The sequence below is a fragment of the Dermochelys coriacea genome, chromosome 1 (assembly GCF_009764565.3).
Source record: "Dermochelys coriacea isolate rDerCor1 chromosome 1, rDerCor1.pri.v4, whole genome shotgun sequence".
Lineage (NCBI taxonomy): Eukaryota > Metazoa > Chordata > Testudines > Dermochelyidae > Dermochelys > Dermochelys coriacea.
The window spans coordinates 245,907,489-245,931,244 of NC_050068.2; the positions used below are offsets into that span (position 1 = coordinate 245,907,489).

Consider the following 23,756-nt stretch of genomic DNA (forward strand, 5'->3'; position numbering starts at 1 on the left):
ATTCTACTGATACACAGGGTTCTACGCAAGCTCACAGAGGACAAGGCCTGGGTCATACTTATTGCCACAGCTTGGCCCAGACAGACATGGTATCCCTACCTGCTACCCATGTCCGTCCGTGCTCCCTGGACTCTCCCTGACAGACCAGATCTCCTCTCCCAGAACCGCGGTTGGCTTCTTCATCCGCAGCTCTGGAAACTCCATCTGACGGCGTGGTTCCTTCATGGTTTCAATCCCATGAATTTGCCTGCTTGGAATAGGTCCAACACGTCCTCCTGCATGGTAGAAGGGACTTCACTCGTAACGCTTACCTGCAAAAGTGGAAACGCTTCTCCATCTGGTGCTTCCACAGATGCCTAATACCCCAGACTGCAATCCTCCCTGACATCTTAGACTATCTTTTCAAACTAAAACAGGATGGGCTTTCGCTCAGTTCTATCAGAGTACACCTCGTGGCCCTTACCACCTTCTGTGACGCTCTGGACGGCTATTCACTCTTTGCCCACCCCACCATGAAACGCTTCCTCACGGGCCTGCAACATCTCTACCATGAAATTCATTCACCAGTAGCTTCCTGGAGTCTCAACCTAGTTCTCCATGCTCTTATGAAACCTCCTTTTGAGCCCCTCGCTACCTCATCCCTGCTCCACATGTCCATGAAAGTGGCTTTCTTGGTTGCCAGAATGTCAGTGAGAAGGGTTAGTGAAATAAGCACCCTGATGGCCTACCCTCCCTACACCATTTTCTCTAAAGACAAGGTTGCTATGAGACCCTACCCCAAATTCCTCCAAGGCGGTGTCTACCTTCCATCTTAACCAGCCAACATACTTACCTGTATTCCATCCCAAGCTTCACACGACTCCACAGGAAGCAGCGTTACATACCCTTGATGTCCAACGGGCTCTTGCTTTCTATCTTGACAGAACTAAACCATTTCATAAATCCCCTAGGCTATTTGTTTCTACTACCGAGAGATCAAAGGGTGAGGCTATCTCTAAGCAAAGACTCTCCAAGTGGATCTTGGACTGCATCATATCCTGCTATCAGACCCAGAATGTTCAACCACCAGAGAGTGTTAGGACTCATTCTACTAGAGCAATGTCAACATCCATTGCCCTCCTTCACAAGGTACCTATTACAGGCAGCCACGTGGACATCTGACCACACATTTGCCAAACATTATGCCATCACATGGGATACCATGGCAGAAACCATAGTCGCCCATACGGTACTGTCTACCGTTGTCCCTCACGCAACTCCAAAAGCCCACCGACCATAGCGGGTACTGCTTCAAATTCATCTGGAGTGGAGCACCCACAGGACAGCACTCAAAGAAAAAGAGAAAGTTAGTCACTTCCAGTAACTGAGGTTCTTCAAGATGTGTGTCTCTGTGGGTGCTCCACTACCCACCCTCTTCCCCTCTACTTTGGAGTACTAATCAGATAACTCTATGGTAGAGAAGGAACTGAGGGGGTACAGAACATGTGTGCTCAGGCAGACACTAACAACACTGCAAGACAGCAGCTGAGCACGTGCGTCCCGACCAGGCACTGCTACCGAAGATCTCCGATCAATGGCGCTGGGACACACTGTCACCTGGAGTGAAGCACCCACAGGGACACACATCTCGAATGACCTCAGTTATTGCAAGGTGAGTAACTTTCTCTTCTGGGAGATGTAGTTCTCACAGTTGCTTGGTAATTGTGGGCAGAATTGCAGTGCATGGTGGGAGAAAAAGCAGGCCCTTTAAAGGGCATCCGTTCCTTAAAGTGACTGGAGATGTTGTGGGAGGGAGAAAGGAGAGAGGGGAGCATGTACTTGTTGGGGAAAGTTCTCTGGAAAGACCAGGCCTTGTGTGGGGCTGATCACTTATAGAACTGGGTAGGCACTGAGCTCAGGAGGGTCTGTGGAAAAGGTTGGTGAAGATGCAGGAACCCTGAGGAGGAGTAAGTTTCTCAGGGCCTGAAGAGACAAGACAAAGGAGCCAGGAAGAGGTAGAGTAAAAGAAGGAAAAGACCTGCCACAGTAAAGCACTGGAGTAAAGTATGCTGGAGGTCCAGGATTGCATTCAGTTTTTGTCTAGGTGCCCAGGCCATAGCTTCCAGTGGGGATCGAAGGAAGCCCCACTTCAACCCCTGAATGGGGCTTGCCATCCCAAAAGGGCCAAAAATCATGAGTCAGGCCCTAACATATTAATCATGCAATTGGCTTAAAAATCATGTGTTTTTAAATAGGTGCTTTCTGTTTGACTTTTGATTTTTGAGCCTTTGTTTCATGTTTTCAGTCTTTTCTCCACAACTGGAAGGGCTAGAAACTTACCCTTCTGTTTAAATGAAAGCTGAGATTCTCATTTAATCATACAACTCTAGGAGCTGGGGCTTTACGAAAAACACCAAATATCCTGAGACTTGTGATAAAATCCTGGGGAAGGGCAAAGGAAATACTTTGTTTTGTGCTTGGCCTGCTTTTGTTTGTCCTGGAAGTGAGGACTTTATAGTTTGGCCAGAATCCAAACTAATGTAGCAGAAAGGAAACTGAGTACTTGTGGGAAAATTGAAGTGATGCTAGGGCCATAAAGATCCTTTTATAGCTAGCTACAGGTATAATGGAGTCCATAATGTAGGATTCAACTCATTCATTTTCTTTATACATATCCAGTCATGTGTCATGCAACTTTTATTAGATAGCAATTGTAAAATTTCTGTAAAATTTCTTGTAATATAACTGTTGTTTCAGTGGTTAATTGTATTATCTTTGTGATTATCAATAACTGGGGCAGAAAATAGCCCCAAATTTGAGAGATTCCTTTCAAAGTTTTGAAGTGGCAATATCAATAATTCAGAGCCTATCATTCACATGACAAATTTTCTGTTCACAAATTTTCTATGAGCAGTCTGATTTTTCTTGAATGTCTTCATTATTTGAAGTTCTTTACTTAATTGTTTGATTGAATCATTCTTGAGCTATAGATTATTCACTAACTGTTCAGTGTGAAAATTTAATATCTGAAGTTCAAGTGGTGTTGATTAGTTCTGAGGGATTACGTAAATCACATGGTAAATTTCTGTTCCACGACTGGAGGAACATAACTCCTAGAGTCAGGTTCTTCATCGAGTGGTGTCCCTATGGGTGCTCCATTTTAGATGGCGGTACATCCCAGCATTATTGATCGGAGATTTTGCTAGCAGTGTCTGGTTGGGGCGCGCGTGCGCAGGAGCTGTCTTGTGGCAGTGCTGATGCCTCTTCTGGCACGTGCATGCACTGACCCCCTCAGTTCCTTCTCAACTGTCCTTGGCTTGAGATGGAGCCCATTACAAGATTTTAGTTAGATTTTAGAGCTTTAGGATAATACTTATAGTGTTAATAGTGAATAGTGATTTTAGAGATTTAGGATAGTACTTATAGTGTTAGTAGTTAATTTAAGCTTGGATTTAAGTAGATGTAGTTTTTAGTAGTGTAGTGTAAAAAAAGTTTTTTTTGGTTTTTTTACATTTCTTTCTCCCCATCCTCAAAACCTTGAAGAGGGACAAAAAACAAAAATGCCTGGACACATCACCAGATTTTAAGAAGTGCGCATCTTGCAAGGATGCCATGCTGGTCTCAGACAGACGTTCACTCTGTGCCCACTGCCTGGGGGAGTCGCACATCCCTCAAAAGTGTGCTCACTGTAGTAACCCAAAGGCAAGGGCAAGGAGAGATAGGGATCTCTGCCTAAAATGCATCCTAATGGAGAAAACATTGACCCCCCACAACGGAATCCACAAGTGGCTCCCCTGGGGCCATGCCACTGGACAGAGCTAGTGCCTTGTCCTCAGAGAAATCAAGGAAGAGAGCATTATCTCCAAGCTGAGAACCTTTAAAAAAGAAACGGTCTCCGGTGAGATCCGTGCCCTCGATGTCAAGCTTCTCTAGAGTAAGCACCTTCAATACACCGGACACCTCCAGCACCATCTGCCAGGCAACCTCTGCCAGCAAACTTAAGGAGTCGAGCAGCAGGCACCATTCAGCCTCCTACTCCTACTCCACGGTGCCCTCTACCCCAGGGAAAGGAAAGGCACTGCAACCGATGCTGCAAACCATGGTGCCCCCTCCAGCACTGCTGATAGTGGCACAGAGCATAGAACAACTTAATCAAGACATCACGGTGCTGAGAAAGGCCACACACAAGTGATCGGCACCGAAAGCAGTGGCACCGCAAACAGTAGCACCGATGTCTGCCGAACAAACCTCAACAACTCAGATTGCATCTGCACCGACTCTCCTCTACTTGGCACGGCGGATTTGCCGGTACCTACGGCACCAAACCAACCCCACTCTCCCATCGCACCACCATTTTCAAGAGATGAAGAAGATGAAGAAAAGGAAGTTTTTTCTTCTTTTCTGGCCATTCTTCCCCAACAGCAACCAAATACAAAAGAAAATCAGACCCAAATAAGGGTCTTCCACCATGGCTGGCTAACCCCTGGATATGCCCACCCATGCCATTCCAGTTACAATGGCCACAATGGAACCCATGGGCAGCTTTTAGGGCACAATTCCGACGGCCTACATCCGCACACAGAAAAATCATAAAATCAGCATCGACTTCAGTACCCGAACCCTCTGAAGCCACAGAGGAAGGGGAAGAAGAAAGAGATAACACATCAGAACATGGTGAGCCTCTAGAATACAACTCCTCATCTTCTATGGATTAAACAGTTATACCCACAACTACAATGGCCCCTGATGACTTCAAAAACCTCTAGGAGCTCTTCGGGGTGTGGCACAGAGCCAGAACATCCCTCTAGTGGAAGTACAGGAGACACAACACTAACTTCTGAAAACACTCCATACATCAACTTCCTCCAAGATCCCCATCCCCATCAATGTTGCCCTCCTGAAACCAGCAGACATAATGTGGCAAACATTGGCCTCCATCCCACCAACCAACAAGTGCATGGATAGGAAATACCACGTGCCAAATAAAGGGATGGAATTCCTATTTGCACACCCACTACCAAACTCCTTGGTGGTGGATGCAGTAAATCAAACAAACAAATATAAATCCACTCCTCAAAACAAAGAATGGAAGAGACTGGATTTTCTAGACCAAAAAGTGTACACATCAGCTACACTGCAATTCCTCACCGCAAATTACACCGCGCTACTGGCAAACTATGATCATGATAATTATAACAAATTCACAGAATTCACCCAGAATATACCTGAGGGGAAAAGAGAACAATTCTGGGCCATCGTGAACAAAGGCCAGCTTATCTCCAGGACAGCACTACAGGCCGCCCTCAATATGCCAGACACAGCAGCTCCCATGACTGCAACAGCCATTGTAATGTCAGGACATCATGGCTAAATTCATCAGGAATCCCCAAAGAACTGCAACATAAAGGGGAAGATTTGCCCTTTGATAGAGACAGACTATTTTTGGCCAAAACCGATGAAGTTCTCCAGTCCATGAAAGATTCCAGGGGGACCCTCCGAACATTAGGGCTATACACAACACCAAACAGGAGTCAACTTTATCAGCCATACAACAGAAACAGGGACAACACATCTCAGCAACAGCAGAGACCATACGAATCAAGGGGACAAAGAAATAGACCACGAAGATACCAACAGAATCAACCCCAGAACTCAGCGTCTCAACCACCACCAAACAAACTGCAATTTTGAAGTATTGGTCAAGGGTCTGCATGACCTCCCCATAACACCTGAATCAGCGGACAACACACAAATCTTTGGGCACTGATTCAGGCCATTTTACACCAACTGGCTGTGATCACATCTGATCAGTGGGTTTTAAAACTAATTCTAATGGGCTATGCCATCCCTTTTACATCTATACCAACTACCCACCCTCCTTCCCTGTTCTTCTGCAGGGACCCTTCTCACAAGCATCTATTGAGACAAGAGGTGCATCGCTTTCTGCAAATAGGCACAATGGAACTAGTTCCAACACAACACAGAGGGAAGGGATTTTATTCCCATTACTTTCTGACTCAAAAGAAAAATGCTGGGTGTAGACCCATCCTAGACCTAAGAAAACTCAACAAATTCATCTGCCCACAGATTCAAAATGGTCACCCTGAACTTGATCATCCTTATGCTGGAAGAAGGGGACTGGTTTGCAGCCCTTGACCTACAAGATGCATACTTTCACATTACAATCCATCCAGCTCACAGACGCTTCCTAAGGTTCACAGTAGGACAAGAACACTTCCAATACAGAGTGCTACCATTCGGCCAATCGACAGCATCGAGAGCGTTCACCAAAGCACTGGCGGTAATAGCTGCACAGCTGCACAGACAAAGGATACTCATAGTCCCTTACTTAGACGAATGCCTAATCAGGGGTTCCACAAAGACAGAAATAGAAAGAGGTGTTCAATTAACTATATCCCTCTTCCACTCACTGGGGCTACAAATTAATGAAAGGAAATCCATCCTCACTCCAGTATAACAGCTGGAATTCGTAGGTGCTCGCCTGTACTCACTCCCTTCCAGAACCCCGCTTTACCATGATGACCTCCCTTATATTGGTGGTCTCGCACAACTCATGGGTGTATGCATGCACCTGCTTACAACTACTGGGACACATGGTGACCACCACGTTCATGGTCAGGCATGCCAGGCTACACATGCAGTGCCTATAAAGATAGCTAAATATAGTCTACAACCACGAAGGCACAGCCTAAGCAAGAGACTCACACCCACCGCAGAGGTGATTCAATCGCTGCACTGGTGGACAAACCCATCAAACGTGTGCTCAGGCATACCTTTCCAACAGGAAGAAGAACATGACTACTTGTGGCACCTTAGAGACTAACAAATTTATTAGAGCATAAGCTTTCGTGGGCTACAGCCCATTTCATCGGATGCATAGAATGGAACTGTGTGTGTGTGTGTGTGTGTGTGTGTGTGTGTGTGTGTGTGTACACACACACACACACACATATACAGATAAGTTGGAAGTTACCATACAAACTGTGAGAGGCTAATTAGTTAAGATGAGCTATTATCAGCAGGAGAAAAAAACTTTGTAGTGATAATCAAGCTGGCCCATTTAGACAGTTGACAAGAAGGTGTGAGGATACTTAACTTAAGGAAATAGATTCAATATGTGTAATGACCCAGCCACTCCCAGTCTCTATTAAAACCCAAGTTAATGGTATCTAGTTTGCATATTAATTCAAGCTCAGCAGTTTCTTGTTGGAGTCTGTTTTTGAAGCTTTTCTGTTGCAAAATTGCCACCCTTAAATCTTTTACTGAGTGGCCAGAAAGGTTGAAGTGTTCTCCTATGAGTTTTTGAATTTTATGATTCCTGATGTCAGATTTGTGTCCATTTATTCTTTTGCATAGAGACTGTCCGGTTTGACCAATGTACATGGCAGAGGGGCATTGCTGGCACATGATGGCATATATCACATTGATAGATGTGCAAGTGAATGAGCCTCTGATAGTGTGGCTGATGTGATTTGGTCCTATGATGGTGTCACTTGAATAAATATGTGGACACAGTTGGCATCGGGCTTTGTTGCAAGGATAGGTTTCTGGATTAATGTTTTTGTTGTGTGGTGTATGGTTGCTGGTGAGTATTTGCTTCAGGTTGAGGGGCTGTCTGTAAGCGGGGACTTGTCTGGCTCCCAAGATCTGTGAGAGTGAGGGATCGTTTTTCAGGATAGGTTGTAAATCTTTAATGATGAGCTGGAGAGGTTTTAGTTGGGGGCTGAAGGTGACGGCTAGTGGTGTTCTGTTATTTTCTTTGTTGGGCCTGTCCTGTAGTAGGTGACTTCTGGGTACTCTTCTGGCTCTGTCAGTCTGTTTCTTCACTTCAGCAGGTGGATACTGTAGTTGTAAGAATCCTGGATAGAGATCTTTTAGGTGTTTGTCTCTGTCTGCGGTGTTGGAGCAAATGCGGCTGTATCGTAAAGCTTGGCTGTAGACAATGGATCGTATGGTGTGATCTGGATGAAAGCTGGAGGCATGTAGGTAGGAATAGCAGTCAGTAGGTTTCCGGTATAGGGTGGTGTTTATGTGACCATCGCTTATTAGCACCGTAGTGTCCAGGAAATGGATGGCTTGTGTGGATTGGTCTAGGCTGAGGTGGATGGTGGGATGGAAATTGTTGAAATCCTGATGGAATTCCTCAAGGGCTTCTTTTCCATGGGTCCAGATGATGAAGATGTCATCAATGTAGCACAAGTAGAGTAGGGGTATTGGGGGATGAGAGCTAAGGAAGTGTTGTTCTAAGTCAGCCATAAAAATGTTAGCATACTGTGGGGCCATGTGGGTATCCATAGCAGTGCCGCTGACTTGAAGGTATATATTGTCTCCAAATGTGAAATAGTTGTGGGTGAGGACAAAGTCACAAAGTTCAGCCACCAGGTTTGCTGTGACATTATCGGGAAACACCATCGGTTCAAATCACAACAGACAGCTACCTGATTGGATAGGGGGCCCCCCTGAAACAATATACTGCCCTGGGCAAATGGTCACAATAGAGATGCACCTTCTCATAAACCTACTAGAACTACACATGGTCCGCAGTGCATGCTACCACTTCCTTCCACTCATAAGAAACAGAATGATAAGGATATTAACAGACAACATTGCTTGCATGTTCTATATCAACCGCCAGGGTCGAGCGTGATGCCACTCATTATGTGTGGAAGCTCTAAAGTTATGGAACTGGAAAAGTATAACATCACTATAACAGCTTCATATCTACCAGGCTGCCTGAATATCATGCTGGACACACTAAGCAGACAGTTCTCACAAGAACACGAATGGGAACTGAATGACAAAATAACACAACTCATCTTCGGAGGTGGAGAAATTCATCCATAGATGTATTTGCCACACAAGCAAACAAGAAATGCCCAGGATTCTCCTCATAAGAAGGACAGAACACAATCACTGGGAGACATGTTCCAGATAAATGGAACGCCCATCTCTTATATGCTTTCCCTCCAATTCCTCTAATCTCTAGAGTCATACACAAAATATAAACCAACAGGGCCAAGATAATCATAGTGCCAACATGGCCCAGGCAGACTTTGTTCCCTTATCTGAATCGCATGGCAATATGCACTCCATTCAGTATCCTTTGATGACATGATCTCCTCTCAAAGGACAACGGACAAGTCCTCCATCCCAATCCAGGGAAAATTCACCTCAGAGCATGTCTCCATGGCTCTGAAGGAACGAATTAACTTGTTCGGATCAAATACAACAGATACTTATTAACAGCAGGAAACAAAACACACGACATACATACACCTAAAAATGGAAGAGATTTTCCATTTGGTGCCAAAACAAATATCAGCAAACCAAACCCCACTCCCATTGATCGTGGAGTACCTACTATCGTTAAATAAATCAGAACTGGCTACAAACTCGATCAAGGTCAACCTCGTGGCAATAATTGTCCTCCACCAACAGATAGAAGGGACATCAGTATTCGCAATCATGCTTAACTCGAGCGCAGACACTAAATTGGGCTGTAGAGTCCTAGCAGCAGCTACACAATCAACTCCAAAGTCCCTTCCATCTGCATGAGGGCACTGCTCTACATTCTCATGAAGTGGAGCACCCACAGGGACACCACTCGATGAAGAAGAGAAGGTTACTCACCTTGTGCAATAACTGAGGTTCTTTGAGATGTGTGTTTTGTTTGTTGCTCCACTACCCACCCTCCTCCCCTCTACTTTGGAGTAGGAATCAACTGCTCCAGGGTAGAGAAGGAACTGAGGGGGTTGGCACGTGCGCATGCCAGAAGAGGTGTCAGCACCACCATGAGACAGCTACTGCACATGCGTGTCCCGACCAGACACTGCTAGCAAAATCTCCGATCGACTGCTCCAGGATGCACTGCCACCTGAAGTGGAGCACCCACAGGGACACACATCTTGAAGAACCTCAGTTACTGTACACGGTGAGTAACCTTCTCTTTCTAGTGAAAATACACTTATGAGTTTAAGATTTATTTTCCTTAAATAACCTCTAATATTCTCTTAAGATACGCTGTTTCCATGAATGAATATCTCTGCTAGTGAGCTCATTTAGTCATGGAAAGCAGACACACAAGGGGTGCAAGCTCAACCAAAATACATCATTTGTTTACTTAAGTGAATATTCATGAACATTTCTTGGGGAATTTCCATTTCTTTAGATTTATGCACATTGGTCATTGTCCTTGTATCTGAGCTGCCTCTCTCCATTACTCATAGTGTGGGAACAATTTGCGTACATAGTCATAGCCTCTCTAACTGCTACAGGCCTCTGATAATGAGGTCAACATCATTGAAAAATACTTAACCTTTGATAAAAGGTCCTAAGGGACAAGATTCTTATGGCTTGTCTACATGGTACGGCAATGCACACTACAAGAGCGTGATTTCTAAAGTGCACTAACATGCACTAATTGGTCTGTATAGACCCTGCTAGTGCACACTAAAAGTTTCCTAGTGTTCTTCAAATAGTATTATGTTAAAGTGCACTAGGGAAATTCTAGTACACATCAGGATGGTCTGTGTGGACCAATTAGTGTGCAATATGTTAGTGAACTTTAGAAATCACACCCCTGTAGAGCACATTGCTGCTCCATGGAGACTTGCCCTAGTTTGGCTGTAGAGGTGACAAATGCTGATGGCCATGCTTAATAATAGTTCTGACTACTTCCACTTTCTGTAAGGAGTTTTCTGAGAGATTTCTCCTTGTATAACTTTTAAAAATTAAATTAATAACACAGCAGTCAATTGTCAGTGAAACAGCAAAGACTAAGGTTATTTTCCATCTCTTCAGCAGTTCTAGAACATTAAGGTCAAATTATATCCACTCCAGGATGAGTGCACTGTGGGGCAATGGAAGCATTTCTTCTTGCTAGAGCAGTTGACAGTGTTAGTTTCCCAGAAAGTGATGGTATGGGGCCAGGGCTTCACATTGGCCAGCAGAGCTAGCGTGGTATGGATGGGAGAATACACTGCACTGTTTGAAAGTGTGCTGGAGCTGCTGATGCATTGTGAGCTACACCAGAGGACATGGCAAATTCCTCTTCAGGTGCCTACTGGAGCATGGATCCTCCCGCCTTCCCCTAATGCAGGGGTTCTCAACCTTTTCCTCTCTGAGGCCCCCCCAATATGCTATAAAAACACCACAGCCCGCCAGTGCCTCAACTGTTTTTCTGCATGTAAAAATCAGGGCCAGCATTAGGTGTTAGCAAGTAGGGCAATTGCCCCAGGCCCTTACACCACAGAGGGGCCCACAAAGCTAAGTTGCTCAGGCTTTGGCTTCAGCCTCGGGGGGTGGAGTCCCAGGCTTTTGGGGCTTGGCAGGACTTTGGCTTTCTGCCCTGGGCCCCAGTGAGTCTAATGTTGGCCCTGCTTGTTGGCCCCCCTAAGACCTGCTTGTGGCCCCCCAGGAGGCCCCCGACCCCTGGTTGAGACCACTGCCCTCATGTACAAGTAGTGGTTTAAAGCCATGGGATAGTTGCAAGATTTTTTTTTAGTCTCAAGTACCATATAACAGCTTGAAATGTTTAATATTTAATGAGCTTCTAGTTCTTCAACTACATTTTGTCTAATATATGCAGACCATATGTTCTTCGACTCCTATTTAACAGAAAATTTTGTAATTGCTTTTCCCATCATTGTCTATGAACAAGGTATTTCTATTCAGATAGTCTGTATTTATTATACTCTGCACTGTATACAGACAATCACAAAACTTTATATTTATATTTATTTATAATTTATTTTTATATTTCATTTATTTATTTATTTATTTATATTTATATTTTAGCAGGCCATTTTAAATTCGTCTGAAGTGTCTGCATCCCACAGAGATGACATAGTGAAAGAAGACAGAGAAAAAACAAATCCTTTATTGGCTGAGACTGAATCAGAGCTAGAAACTGAATCCTTGGACAAACCAAAAGGTACATAGCATAGACCAATGAACTAATATTACTGTTTTATCTGAGGAGTTCAAATGGGGAATCCTGTACTTTCTCAATTGACAAGCAGGAAAATCTAAATTGTAGTTTGAAACATATTCCCCTTCTATCACATGGGAAATGTCTTAAGAAGAACCCCTGCTAATTCTTGGCTTCTTAAATACTTAGTCTCACCAACTGAAGGAATTCATTACACAGATTCAGGTGAGTCCATGATAGATATTAAGATCTGAAGGGACCATTACGATCATCTAGTCCGACCTCCTGCTCAGCACAGGCCACGGAATCTCACCCATCCACTCCTGCAAAAAACCTCTCGCCTATGTCTGAGCTATTGAAGTCCTCAAATCGTGGTTTAAAGACTTCAAGGAGCAGAGAATCCTCCAGCAAGTGACCCGTGCCCCATGCTACAGAGGAAGGTGAAAAACCTCCAGGGCCTCTTCCAATCTGCCCCGGAGGAAAATTCCTTCCCGACCCCAAATATGGCGATCAGCTAAACCCTGAGCATATGGGCAAGATTCACCAGCCAGATACCCAGGAAAGAATTTTCTGTAATAACTCAGATCCCACCCCATCTAACATCCCATCACAGGCCATTGGGCCTTTTTACCATGAATATTAACCTTATATCATTCTAACTCATGATTTTGGAAGTAGCTAGAGCCAGAGTAGCATTTGTTTATTTATTTATTTGTATTACTCTAGTGCCTAGAAGTCCCAGTTATGGACCAAAACCCCATTGTATTAGGCATTGTACAAACACAGAATAGAAAGGAAGTCCCTTGAAGCATGACCAACCGTGAGGAGGTCTGAAAGTGACTAATTGACCCACAATAGGTGAACCATTGCATTTAATAAGCAGGAAACCAGTGCCACAGTGACATGATTGTGTAGGTTGTGCAGGACATTCTGTAAAAACAGGGCCTTCTGGGATGGAGAAGTGCACTGTGTAGAACTACATTAACAAACTGAAGCACGTTAATATAGAAGTGGAAAGAATATCTGTGATGATTTCAGAATAACAGTTGTAAGTCACTGAAATGACACGGGGGTGCAGATTAGTGAGTGATAGCCTCAGTTGACCCATATCTGTTTAATTCAGTGACTAGTAAAGTATCAGCCAGGAATCATCTTACCAATGAATTATTTTTAATATGTCTTATATTTTTGCAATAATTTCAGAGTCACATAATGCAGAAGAGCCATCTGTGAATGCTGCAGAAGATGAACCAGCATAAACATCAGAACAATCAGAAGAGTTTTAGGGACATAGATTCATAGATACTAAGGTCAGAAGGGACCATTCTGATCATCTAGTCTGACCTCCTGCACAGCGCAGGCCACAGAATCTCACCCACCCACTCCTATGAAAAACCTCACCTATGTCTGAGCTATTGAAGTCCTCAAATCGTGGTTTAAAAAGACTTCAAGGAGCAGAGAAGCCTCCCTCAAGTGACCCGTGCCCTATGCTACAGAGGAAGGCGAAAAACCTCCAGGGCCTCTCCAATCTCCTTGGAGGAAAATTCCTTCCCGACCCCAAATATGGCGATCAGCTAAACCCTGAGCATATGGGTAAGATTCACCAGCCAAATACTACAGAAAATTCTTTCCTGGGTAACTCAGATCCCATCCATCTAATATCAAATCTCAGAGGATTAGTCCTATTTACCCTGAATATTTAAAGATCAATTACTTACCAAAATCCCACTATCCCATCATACCATCTCCTCCATAAACTTATCGAGTAGAATCTTAAAACCAGATAGATCTTTTGCCCCCACTGCTTCCCTTGAAAGGCTATTCCAAAACTTCACTCCTCTGATGGTTAGAAACCTTCGTCTGATTTCAAGTCTAAACTTCCTGGTGGCCAGTTTATACCCATTTGCTCTTGTGTCCACATTGGTGCTGAGCTGAAATAATTCCTCTCCCTCTCCTGTATTTATCCCTCTGATATATTTATAGAGAGCAATCATATCTCCCCTCAACCTTCTTTTAGTTAGGCTAAACAAGCCAAGCTCCTTAAGTCTCCTTCCATAAGACAAGTTTTCCATTCCTCGGATCATCCTAGTAGCCCTTCTCTGTAGCTGCTCCAGTTTGAATTCATCCTTTTTAAACACGGGAGACCAGAACTGCACACAGTATTCTAGGTGAGGTCTCACCAGTGCCTTGTATAATGGTAATAAAACCTCCTTATCCCTACTGGAAATGCCTCTCCTGATTCATCCCAAAACCGCATTTGCTTTTTTCACAGCCATATCACATTGGCAGCTCATAGTCATCCTATGATCAACCAATACTCCAAGGTCCTTCTCCTCTTCCGTTACTTCTAATTGATGCGTCCCCAACTTGTAACTAAAATTCTTGTTATTAATCCCTAAATGCATAACCTTACACTTCTCACTATTAAATTTCATCCTATTACTATTACTCCAGTTTACAAGGTCATCCAGATCCTCCTGTATAATATCCCGATCCTTCTCTGAATTGGCAATACCTCCCAGCTTTGTATCATCTGCAAACTTTATTAGCACACTCCCACTTTTTGTGCCAAGGTCAGTAATAAAAAGATTAAATAAGATTGGTCCCAAAACCGATCCCTGAGGAACTCCACTGGTAACCTCCCTCCAACCTGACAGTTCGCCTTTCAGTAGGACCCGTTGCAGTCTCCCCTTTAACCAATTCCTTATCCACCTTTTGATGTTCATATTGATCCCCATCTTCTCCAATTTAACTAATAATTCCCCATGTGGCACGGTATCAAATGCCTTACTGAAATCTAGGTAAATTAGATCCACTGCATTTCCTTTATCTAAAAAATCTGTTACTTTTTCAAAAAAGGAGATTAGGTTGGTTTGGCACGATCTACCTTTTGTAAAACCATGTTGTATTTTGTCCCATTTACCATTGACTTCAATGTCCTTAACTAATTTCTCCTTCAAAATTTTTTCCAGGACCTTGCATACTACAGATGTCAAACTAACTGGCCTGTAGTTACCTGGATCACTTTTTTTTTCCCCTTTCTTAAAAACAGGAACTATATTAGCAATTCTCCAATCATTCGGTACTACTCCTGAGTTTACAGATTCATTAAAAATTCTTGCTAATGGGCTTGCAATTTCAGGTGCCAATTCCTTTAATATTCTTGGATGAAGATTATCTGGGCCCCCCGAATTAGTCCCATTAAGCTATTTGAGTTTCACTTCTACTCAGATATGGTAATATCTACCTCCATATCCTCATTCCCATTTGTCATGCTACCATTATCCCTAAGATCCTCTTTAGCCTTATTAAAGACTGAGGCAAAGTATTTGTTTAGATATTGAGCCTTTAACCTCCACTCCATCCTCAGTGTTTAGCAGCCCCACTTCTTCTTTCTTAGTTTTCTTCTTATTTATATGGCTATAGAACCTTTTACTATTGGTTTTAATTCCCTTTTCAAGGTCCAACTCTACTTGACTTTTAGCCCGTCTCACTTTATCCCTACATGTTCTGACCTCAATAAGGTAGCGTTCCTTGCTGATCCCTCCCGTCTTCCACTCCCTGTATGCTTTCTGCTTCTTCTTAATCACCTCTCTAAGATGCAAAAAGAAAAGGAGTACTTGTGGCACCTTAGAGACTAACAAATTTATTAGAGCATAAGCTTTCATGAGCTACAGCTCACTTCATCGGATGCATTCGATGAAATGCATTCGATTAAATGCATCCGGTGAAGTGAGCTGTAGCTCACGAAAGCTTATGCTCTAATAAATTTGTTAGTCTCTAAGGTGCCACAAGTACTACTTTTTTTTTTGCGAATACAGACTAACACGGCTGCTACTCTGAAACCTCTCTAAGATGCTTGCTCATCCAGCTTGGTCTACAACTCCTTCCTATGAATTTTTTCCCCTTTCTTGGGATACAGGCTTCCGATAGCTTCTGCAGCTTTGATTTAAAGTAATCCCAGGCCTCCTCTACTTTTAGATCCATAAGTTCTTCAGTCCAATCCATTTCCCTAAGTAATTTCCTTAATTTTTGAAAGTCAGCCCTTTTGAAATCAAAAACTCTAGTTGCAGATTTATTTTTGTTAATCCTTCCGTTCAGTTTGAACTGAATTAGTTCATGATCACTTGAGCCAAGATTATCCCCTACAACCATTTCTTCTATGAGGTCCTCGCTACTCACCAAAATTAAATCTAAAATGGCATCCCCTCTAGTCGGTTCAGCAACTACTTGATGAAGGAATCCATCAGCTATCGCATCTAGGAAAATTTGAGCCCTATTATTATTACTAGCACTGGTCCTCCAGTCTATATCTGGGAAGTTAAAGTCTGCCATGATCACACAGTTTCCATTAGTATTTACTTTATTAAAAACATTAAAAAGGGCTCTATCCATATCCAAATTAGATCCTGGAGTTTTATAGCACACCCCAAGCACTATCGTAGGAGAGGCTTTACTAGTTATCTTCCCCAATGTAATTTTTGCCAAGACGGATGTGGGAAATACTGAGTATCAGATGTTTTAGAAATGTGTACCAAATAATGGAAAAGAACAGAACAAGAGGCGGGGCTGCGGGTAACAAGAGATGAAGGACAAGGACAGAAAACTTTGGCTGAACTAAGGATTAATGATATAAGCAGTGTCTGAGAGTCTTCACCACCACAAGATAATGGAACCCAAAGATAAGAACGTTGGGCACATTGGGTAATAAACAACAGAAAAGGAATAAACAAGTGCTGTATATATATGGCTGTGGGAAGGGAAATAAAGTGATTTTTACCAGCAACTGTTTCAGTTGTCCTGTGAGCCAGCCTGCTAGCAGCAACAAATGGTGACCCCGACGTGATAGAATTCTGTGAATTTGGTACCACGGACGGAGGAAGAAATAGCAGGGACCGCCGCTGCCGGTGTCCTCCGTTCAGGTGAGGAACCGGGACGCCCTATTGAGGCGGGGGAGCTCCCACTGAAAGGTGAGCGTTGGGGAACATCTCTCATAATGGGAGCGGCAGCATCTGCAGATGAGCAGGCCGTATTCAAGGTCTTAAGCAATCTGCTCAGTAACCAGGAAGAAAAATTTTCCCCGGAAGCTCTTCAAAAACTGCTTCGGTGGGGAAGGCGACGGGGTTTTTTGGTTACTGCAAAGAATGTATTTGATTTTTCGGTATGGAAGGCGTTGGGGGAGGACATGTGGGATTCAGTGGGTGTCGGAAATAAAGAAGCTATTGCCTTGAGCGCTATCTGGCGGACTGTTCATCGAGCAGTTACCACCGCAGCAGCTCAGGCAGGGGTGCGTATTGCATTACGCGAGGCATTAGAATCATCAACGAAAGGGGTGTTCCCGGCCGGGGCGCGAGACTTTTTTGGGAAAACAACACCCACGATCCCCTTGGCACCCCCAGAGGCTGGTGAAGTGCCACTACCTGGAGATGCCGATTTCTCCGGTAATGAAGAACCAATGGCAGTGGATCAATTGGTTTCAGAGGGACAATCTCCCCGGGGCAAGGTTGTTTCTGTGCCTGAGAAATCCAGGCTATATCCTTCGGTGGAGCATCCTTCGGTTTTACCGTCGGCCCCTGTTGGACCGGTTCGGATTACTGATTTGCCTGAAGGGGGAGAATTTGATGACCTGACGCAGGAACAAATAATTCGCCGTTTGTACAAGGAGGGCAGTAAGGCTCAGCAGATAATGGAAGAACTGGATCGAAAGGAGGGTAGACCAGTGGGATCATCACAGTCACAGTTATTGAAACAGCTACGGGATCAAGGCATACCAGATCCTTCGCAGTGGCCTCATGTTTGCAAATTATGCGGATGTTATGACTGTACGGAACATCTCACATCGGAAGGAGCCTTGACGACAACAGCAGAGGAAGACTACCGTAAACTTTTGAATCCTATTACGCGACCGGTCCAACCAAAGGCAAAGACTCTGCCACCTGAGTACTCTCCGGTCAAACGAGAACAAGGGGACAGAGGGAGAGGGGTGATTTGGAGAACAGAGGGAGAAAGGAGAGAAGGATCCCCTGATCCAATTAAGAGGTGGCATGGGTTGATAAAGGATGCTATTATTGAAGGGGAAGTCTTGGATGCTATGCCAGCTACGTTCCCAGTTTCAGTATCACAGACCGGGGCTAGAACATGGGTACCATTGGATTGGAAACTAATGAGGGAAGCCCAAAAGGCTATTATGGCATATGGGCTAAAAAATCCTTATGTACAAGCATTATTGGAGCAAATGTTTTTGGGGCAGGCTATGTGTCCTTTTGATGCACAAAAATTTGCTGACATGCTGTTAACATCCACACAGAAATTGTTATGGAAAGATTCGTGGAAAAAGAAGGCTGAGCATGCGGTAGTGACTAATTTAGATAAACCCCAGGGCGCCCTCTCCAGGCAGCAACATTAGACATGCTGTTGGGAGAGGGGCGATTTGAAGATCCTCAGGTACAGGCGCAATTGGTACCCCAAATATTACAACAGTCTCAACTTCTAGCATTGGAGGCATTTAAGGAGCTCCCTGATTTGGGCACCCCTTCACCCCCATATTTAAAGATCATGCAGGGTATGGGCGAATCCTTTGCCCTCTTCTTGGATTGTCTAAGAACGGCATTGGATAGGGCCCCTAATTTAACACCAGAAGCCCGATCGGCGCTAGGATTAGATTTAGCTCTCCAAAATGCTAATCCCACGTGTAAGATTTTGGTGACTTTGCCAAAATCGGCCTCCCTAGTCGATATGATTGAAGCCTGCACTCGTGCCCCCTTGGTGGAGGAGGAGTTTAAGGCAAAGATTCATGCACGCGCCTTGGCGGTAGCCTTGAACACCTCCAAGCCAAATTGGCGAAAGGGAAGGGAGGGGGCGTGTTATCAGTGTGGTATGATGGGTCATTTAAAACGAAAAAGCCCAAAGAGAAGCGCACAAACGCAAAGCGGCTCACCCCCTGCCCCTTTTCCTGGGACCTGTAATCGATGTGAAAAATTCGGCCACAGGGCCATGGAATGCTGCTCTCGGTTTAAGAAAGATGGGACCCCTTTGTCGGGGCCAGGAAACGCCCCGCGGAGCGCCAGCCGGCAGGGCGTGAGAACAAACAATACGCCGGCTGCTTGGACAGCCTCCGCGGGGCAACTTCCGGCAGTGCTGGAGTTGATTTGGCCACCGCTGCCGACGTCTCCTTAGAGGATGATAGGGTGACGCTCGTTCCATCGGTGGCATCTGGACCACTGGGGTATGGGTTAAGCGCGTTATTAATAGGTAGATCATCCGCCTCCTTGCAGGGGCTTTTTGTGCTTCCAGGGCTAATTGATGCTGATTATAGTGGGAACATAGGGATTATGGTACGAGCTATATGCCCGCCTATTACAACAATGGCCGGAACTAAAATTGCACAATTAATACCCTTTTGTGCAATTGTTCCTGTAAAGTCATCCCAGATAAGAGGAACTGGGGACTTCGGGTCATCCAGTCAGGTAGACCCCACACCACTAACAACGGCATTTGTTTTGTCAGTGGGACAAGATCGTCCCACTAGACTAGTTCAATTTAAGGGCCCAGATGGTGCTTCTTTCGAGCATCAGGTCCTTATCGATACTGGGGCAGATGTGACGGTGTTGCCCCTGCAGGGTTGGCCGGTGACATGGCCACTTCGACCGGTAACCACACCTCTTCAGGGCATTGGCGGACAGCGTGAGCCCATGCTAAGTGAATTTTTTATTAATATTACTGATGCCAGCGATAATACGTTAAGGGGGTCAGTCCGCCCTTACCTTGTCGATACAACTATTTTGTTGTTGGGGAGGGATTGCTTGAGTCAATGGGGGTTGGTGATTAGCTCTCCCCCTTTCTAGTAGTGGCCACTGAGGAGCGGCCAACCCTGGCATTGGAATGGAAATCCGATGAACCAATTTGAGTTGCTCAGTGGCCGCTGCCAATAGAAAAACTTGCCGCATTAACAAAACTAGTAGAGGAGCAAGTACGTCTTGACCATCTAGAACCCTCAGTTAGTCCATGGAATACACCTGTATTCACTATCCTAAAGAAATCAGGAAAATGGCGTTTGCTCCAAGATTTGCGTGCCATTAATGCTATTATGGTCGATATGGGTGCACTACAGCCCAGTTTACCTGCCCCATCCATGCTCCCATCAGGGTGGCCATTACTAATTATTGGCTTGAGGGATTGTTATTTTACTATTCCATTACACCCGCGAGACAGAGAGCGCTGTGCTTTCTCTATTCCGATGGTAAATCGTGAAGCACCTTCCGTACGGTATCAGTGGAAGGTTTTGCCCCAAGGAATGAAAAATTCCCCTACCATTTGCCAGCTCTTCGTTGCATGGGCAATACGCCCAATCCTAATGAAATATCCCCAATGGAAAATATATCATTACATGGATGATCTTTTATTTGCGGCACCTGTAGTTTTTGAACCCATGGTTATAACTCAGATCACCTCTACGTTAGCAGAAGCTGGTCTGTTTGTGGCGCCAGAAAAAGTTCGGACTAAAGCCCCTTTTTTGTATTTGGGACTTCGGGTCACTGACTGCACCGTATGCCCCCAACAATTGAAAATCTCTCCTCATGTTCGCACACTGTATGATGCACAGAAACTGCTAGGTGAACTGCAATGGCTTCGCCCCCTTTGTGGCATCACAAATCAGGATATAATTCCTCTTCTTCCTTTATTAGAAGGGGGGAGAGCCCCGGGAGATAAACGACAACTGTCGGTACTACAGAAGCAAGCATTACACCGAATAGGGCAGAAGGTGGGGGATGGTTATTCCGGGAGATATCGGGAAAACTTACCCTTCGTGGTAGCGGTCTTTAGCCTAGATGCAGTATTGGAAGCGCTATTATTTCAATGGGATACAAGGGATAAAGACCCCCTAGTCGGTTTAGAATGGATATTTCCACCGTGTAAAAATGTGCGTACGGTAACTTCCAGAATTGAGGCAATAGCCATGTTAATAGTGCAAGCACGGAAAAGAGTAACTGTAATGACAGGAGTTGATCCGCATCAGATTTTGTTGCCATTTTCAAAAACTATGATTACACATCTGTTGATGTATAACACTGTGTTTGCTGTTGCCCTAGCAAATTATCAGGGACAATTGAGTTGTCATTACCCTCCCCACCGCCTGTTTTCTTCCCTGTTGCAGTTGGAAAAACACCTTATGAGACAGGAGAATCCAGTGACAGGAATAACAGTATTTACCGATGCGGCGGGGCGAACAGGGAGAGCAGGGGTAGTCTGGTGGGATGGACATACTTGGGCCCATAAGAAGGTTATTAGTGAGGGGTCGGTACAGATATTAGAACTCCTAGCTATACTTTTGGCATTTGACCACTGGAACCAAGAATCGCTCAACGTGATGAGCGATTCTAAATATGCCGTGGGGTTAGTAAACAGGTTGGAGAGAGCTATGCTGGGAAAGGTTCATAATCCAGCATTGCAACAGATACTCTTGCGCTTCTGGCATCGACTCAATGGAAGAAAGTATCCATACTTTGTAGGCCATATAAGGAGCCATACTGGCCTGCCTGGATACTTAAGCACGGGCAACGATCAGGCAGATGCACTGGTGGGATCCGTGGTAGTACCCAATCGGTTTGAGCAAGCTCGCCTGTCTCATGGATTTTTCCATCAATCTGCGAAAGCCCTAGCGCGACAATTCTCTCTACCTATATCCCAAACCCGAAGTATTGTAGCCTCTTGCTCAGAATGTAATAGGTTGACACCCACCTTTCCCGCCGGGGTCAATCCCCGAGGTGTAGAGGCTTTAACATTATGGCAGTCAGATGTCACCCAATATAACCAATTCGGAAAGCAAAAATACATCCACATGTCAGTGGACACCTTCTCTGGAGTTATCTGGGCTACACCCCAGGTGTCCACGGGCAGCAAGGATGTGATAAAACATTGGCAGGCATGTTTTGCTGCATTAGGGGTGCCCCGATCGATTTAAAACAGACAATGGAGCTGGGTATGTGGCCAGGCGCACCGCAACCTTTTTGCAAATGTGGGGGATAACACACAAAACGGGTGCCAGGCAATTCGACAGGCCAGGCCATTATTGAACGATCTCATGGTACTTTGAAAGGAATGTTGGATAAGCAGGCACAAACTGACAGGATGCAATAGTTCCGACACCAGCTGGGCGATTAGCTAAAGCGGTATATGTCCTTAATTGGTTGCAACCTAGTAGTGCTGATAATAATCATGTTCCAATGCAAAGACATCTAGGAAGTATTGGGATAGAACATGAGCAGAAGAAACCTAAGGTGAAATGGTTTGACTATGCCTCTCAACAATGGAAGGGGCCAGCACAATTGCTAACCTGGGGACAGGGTTATGCTTGTGTCTCCCTTGATGTAGGTCCTCGGTGGATACCTGCGAAGTGAGTGCGGCCCTGGATAGAGATCCTGGGAAAAGATGAAACTGCTGTTCCTGTTGATAGCCCTATGGCTGCTTTGGCTGGCCTTTTCTCTCCCTACTCGAATTGATCCACGCCAGAATGTGTGGATAACATGGGCAAATCAGACAGGGCAGTCGTCATTTTGTTTGTCAATGGCAACACCAACTGACCCCTTTAGCACATGCCTTATTGGTTACCCTAGTATAAATTTGGAAAGGTTCCGAGGTTATGTAAATAATAATACTATTTTACAATCAAGTTAATTATAATCATACTAACATTAATGCTACTTGTTATAAAATGTATAATGGAGCACCAGGAGCACTATGCCTGGGAGTAGCTTGGGAACTCCTACAGGGAACTATTATAAACTCATTAAACCGATCTTTGTACAATCCCCCGCAAGAGTTAACCTTATTGGGGTCCCTACCAGCTACAATTAATAATACTAATAATTATTCGATGGGTTGCATTGAGTTTGGAGGGCAATTTCCTGTATTATATTACAAGTATGGATGGAAGATGGATATGTCAATGTATCATAATATGCAAAATCTCACTCCTGTGGCTTCGTTCGTGGCAGGCAATTATTGTCACGCTGGTGGGGCTAATATAGGTATTCAACTACCCCCTAAAGGAATTTGGAATAATGGGTCTGCAAAGGCCCTACCGCCGGGTACCTTCCTTATTTGCGGGAATCGTGCCTGGCAAGGTGTTCCTAGTTACCCTATAGGCGGACCATGTTATTTGGGCAGTCTTACACTTTATGCCCCTAGTCGTTGAATACTTAGCCAACAATCAAATCGTACAAAGAGGGCACTGGAAGACTTTACCCCAGATTGTAAGGATACGGTGATTTTTTGGGACACTCCTTCAAAGGTATTTGCAGCGTTTTTTGCCCCTGGTGTTGCTACTATGGAAAATGCTTTTAATTTAGAGAAATTAGCTTGTTGGAGTATTAAACAGTTTAATTTAACATTTGAAATATTAACTGCATTATTAACCGATGTAGATAGCATTCGCCATGCAGTTTTACAAAATCGTGCTGCAATTGATTTTTTGTTATTAGCACATGGACACGGATTTGAAGATTCTGAGGGTATGTGTTGTTTTAATATGTCAGATCGTTCTCACTCTGTTCATGAATTACTTGTAAAATTAGAACAAAATATTCATAAGCTGACAAAGGAGACCAACCCTATTTGGGATTGGTTGTCGGGATTTGGAAGGCCTGTTTGGATAACATCGTTATTGCACATCCTTTTGTTAATTGGTATCTGTATTTGTATAATTCAATGTATGTGTTGGGGAATGTCACGGATGATTCAAGCTGCTTTTAAACAAAAAGGGGGAGATGTGGGAAATACTGAGTATCAGATGTTTTAGAAATGTGTACCAAATAATGGAAAAGAACAG

General features: G+C 44.4%; 1 protein-coding gene across 10 annotated transcripts in view; it reads left to right on the forward strand.

Moving 5' to 3' along the window:
- Positions 1–23,756, forward strand: part of LOC119848137 — an 89,259-nt gene that overhangs the window by 59,899 nt on the left and 5,604 nt on the right. For 8 of the 10 annotated variants that reach the window (XM_043518426.1, XM_043518391.1, XM_038383559.2 and 5 more), the window contains 2 exons: positions 11,797–11,932; positions 13,133–13,220. The exons of the other annotated variants lie outside the window; for them this stretch is intronic. In XM_043518426.1, coding sequence (XP_043374361.1) covers positions 11,797–11,932; positions 13,133–13,188 — 192 coding nt within the window. In that variant the 3' untranslated portion in view covers positions 13,189–13,220. The remainder of the gene's footprint in view (positions 1–11,796; positions 11,933–13,132; positions 13,221–23,756) is intronic. 10 annotated transcript variants of the gene reach the window in all.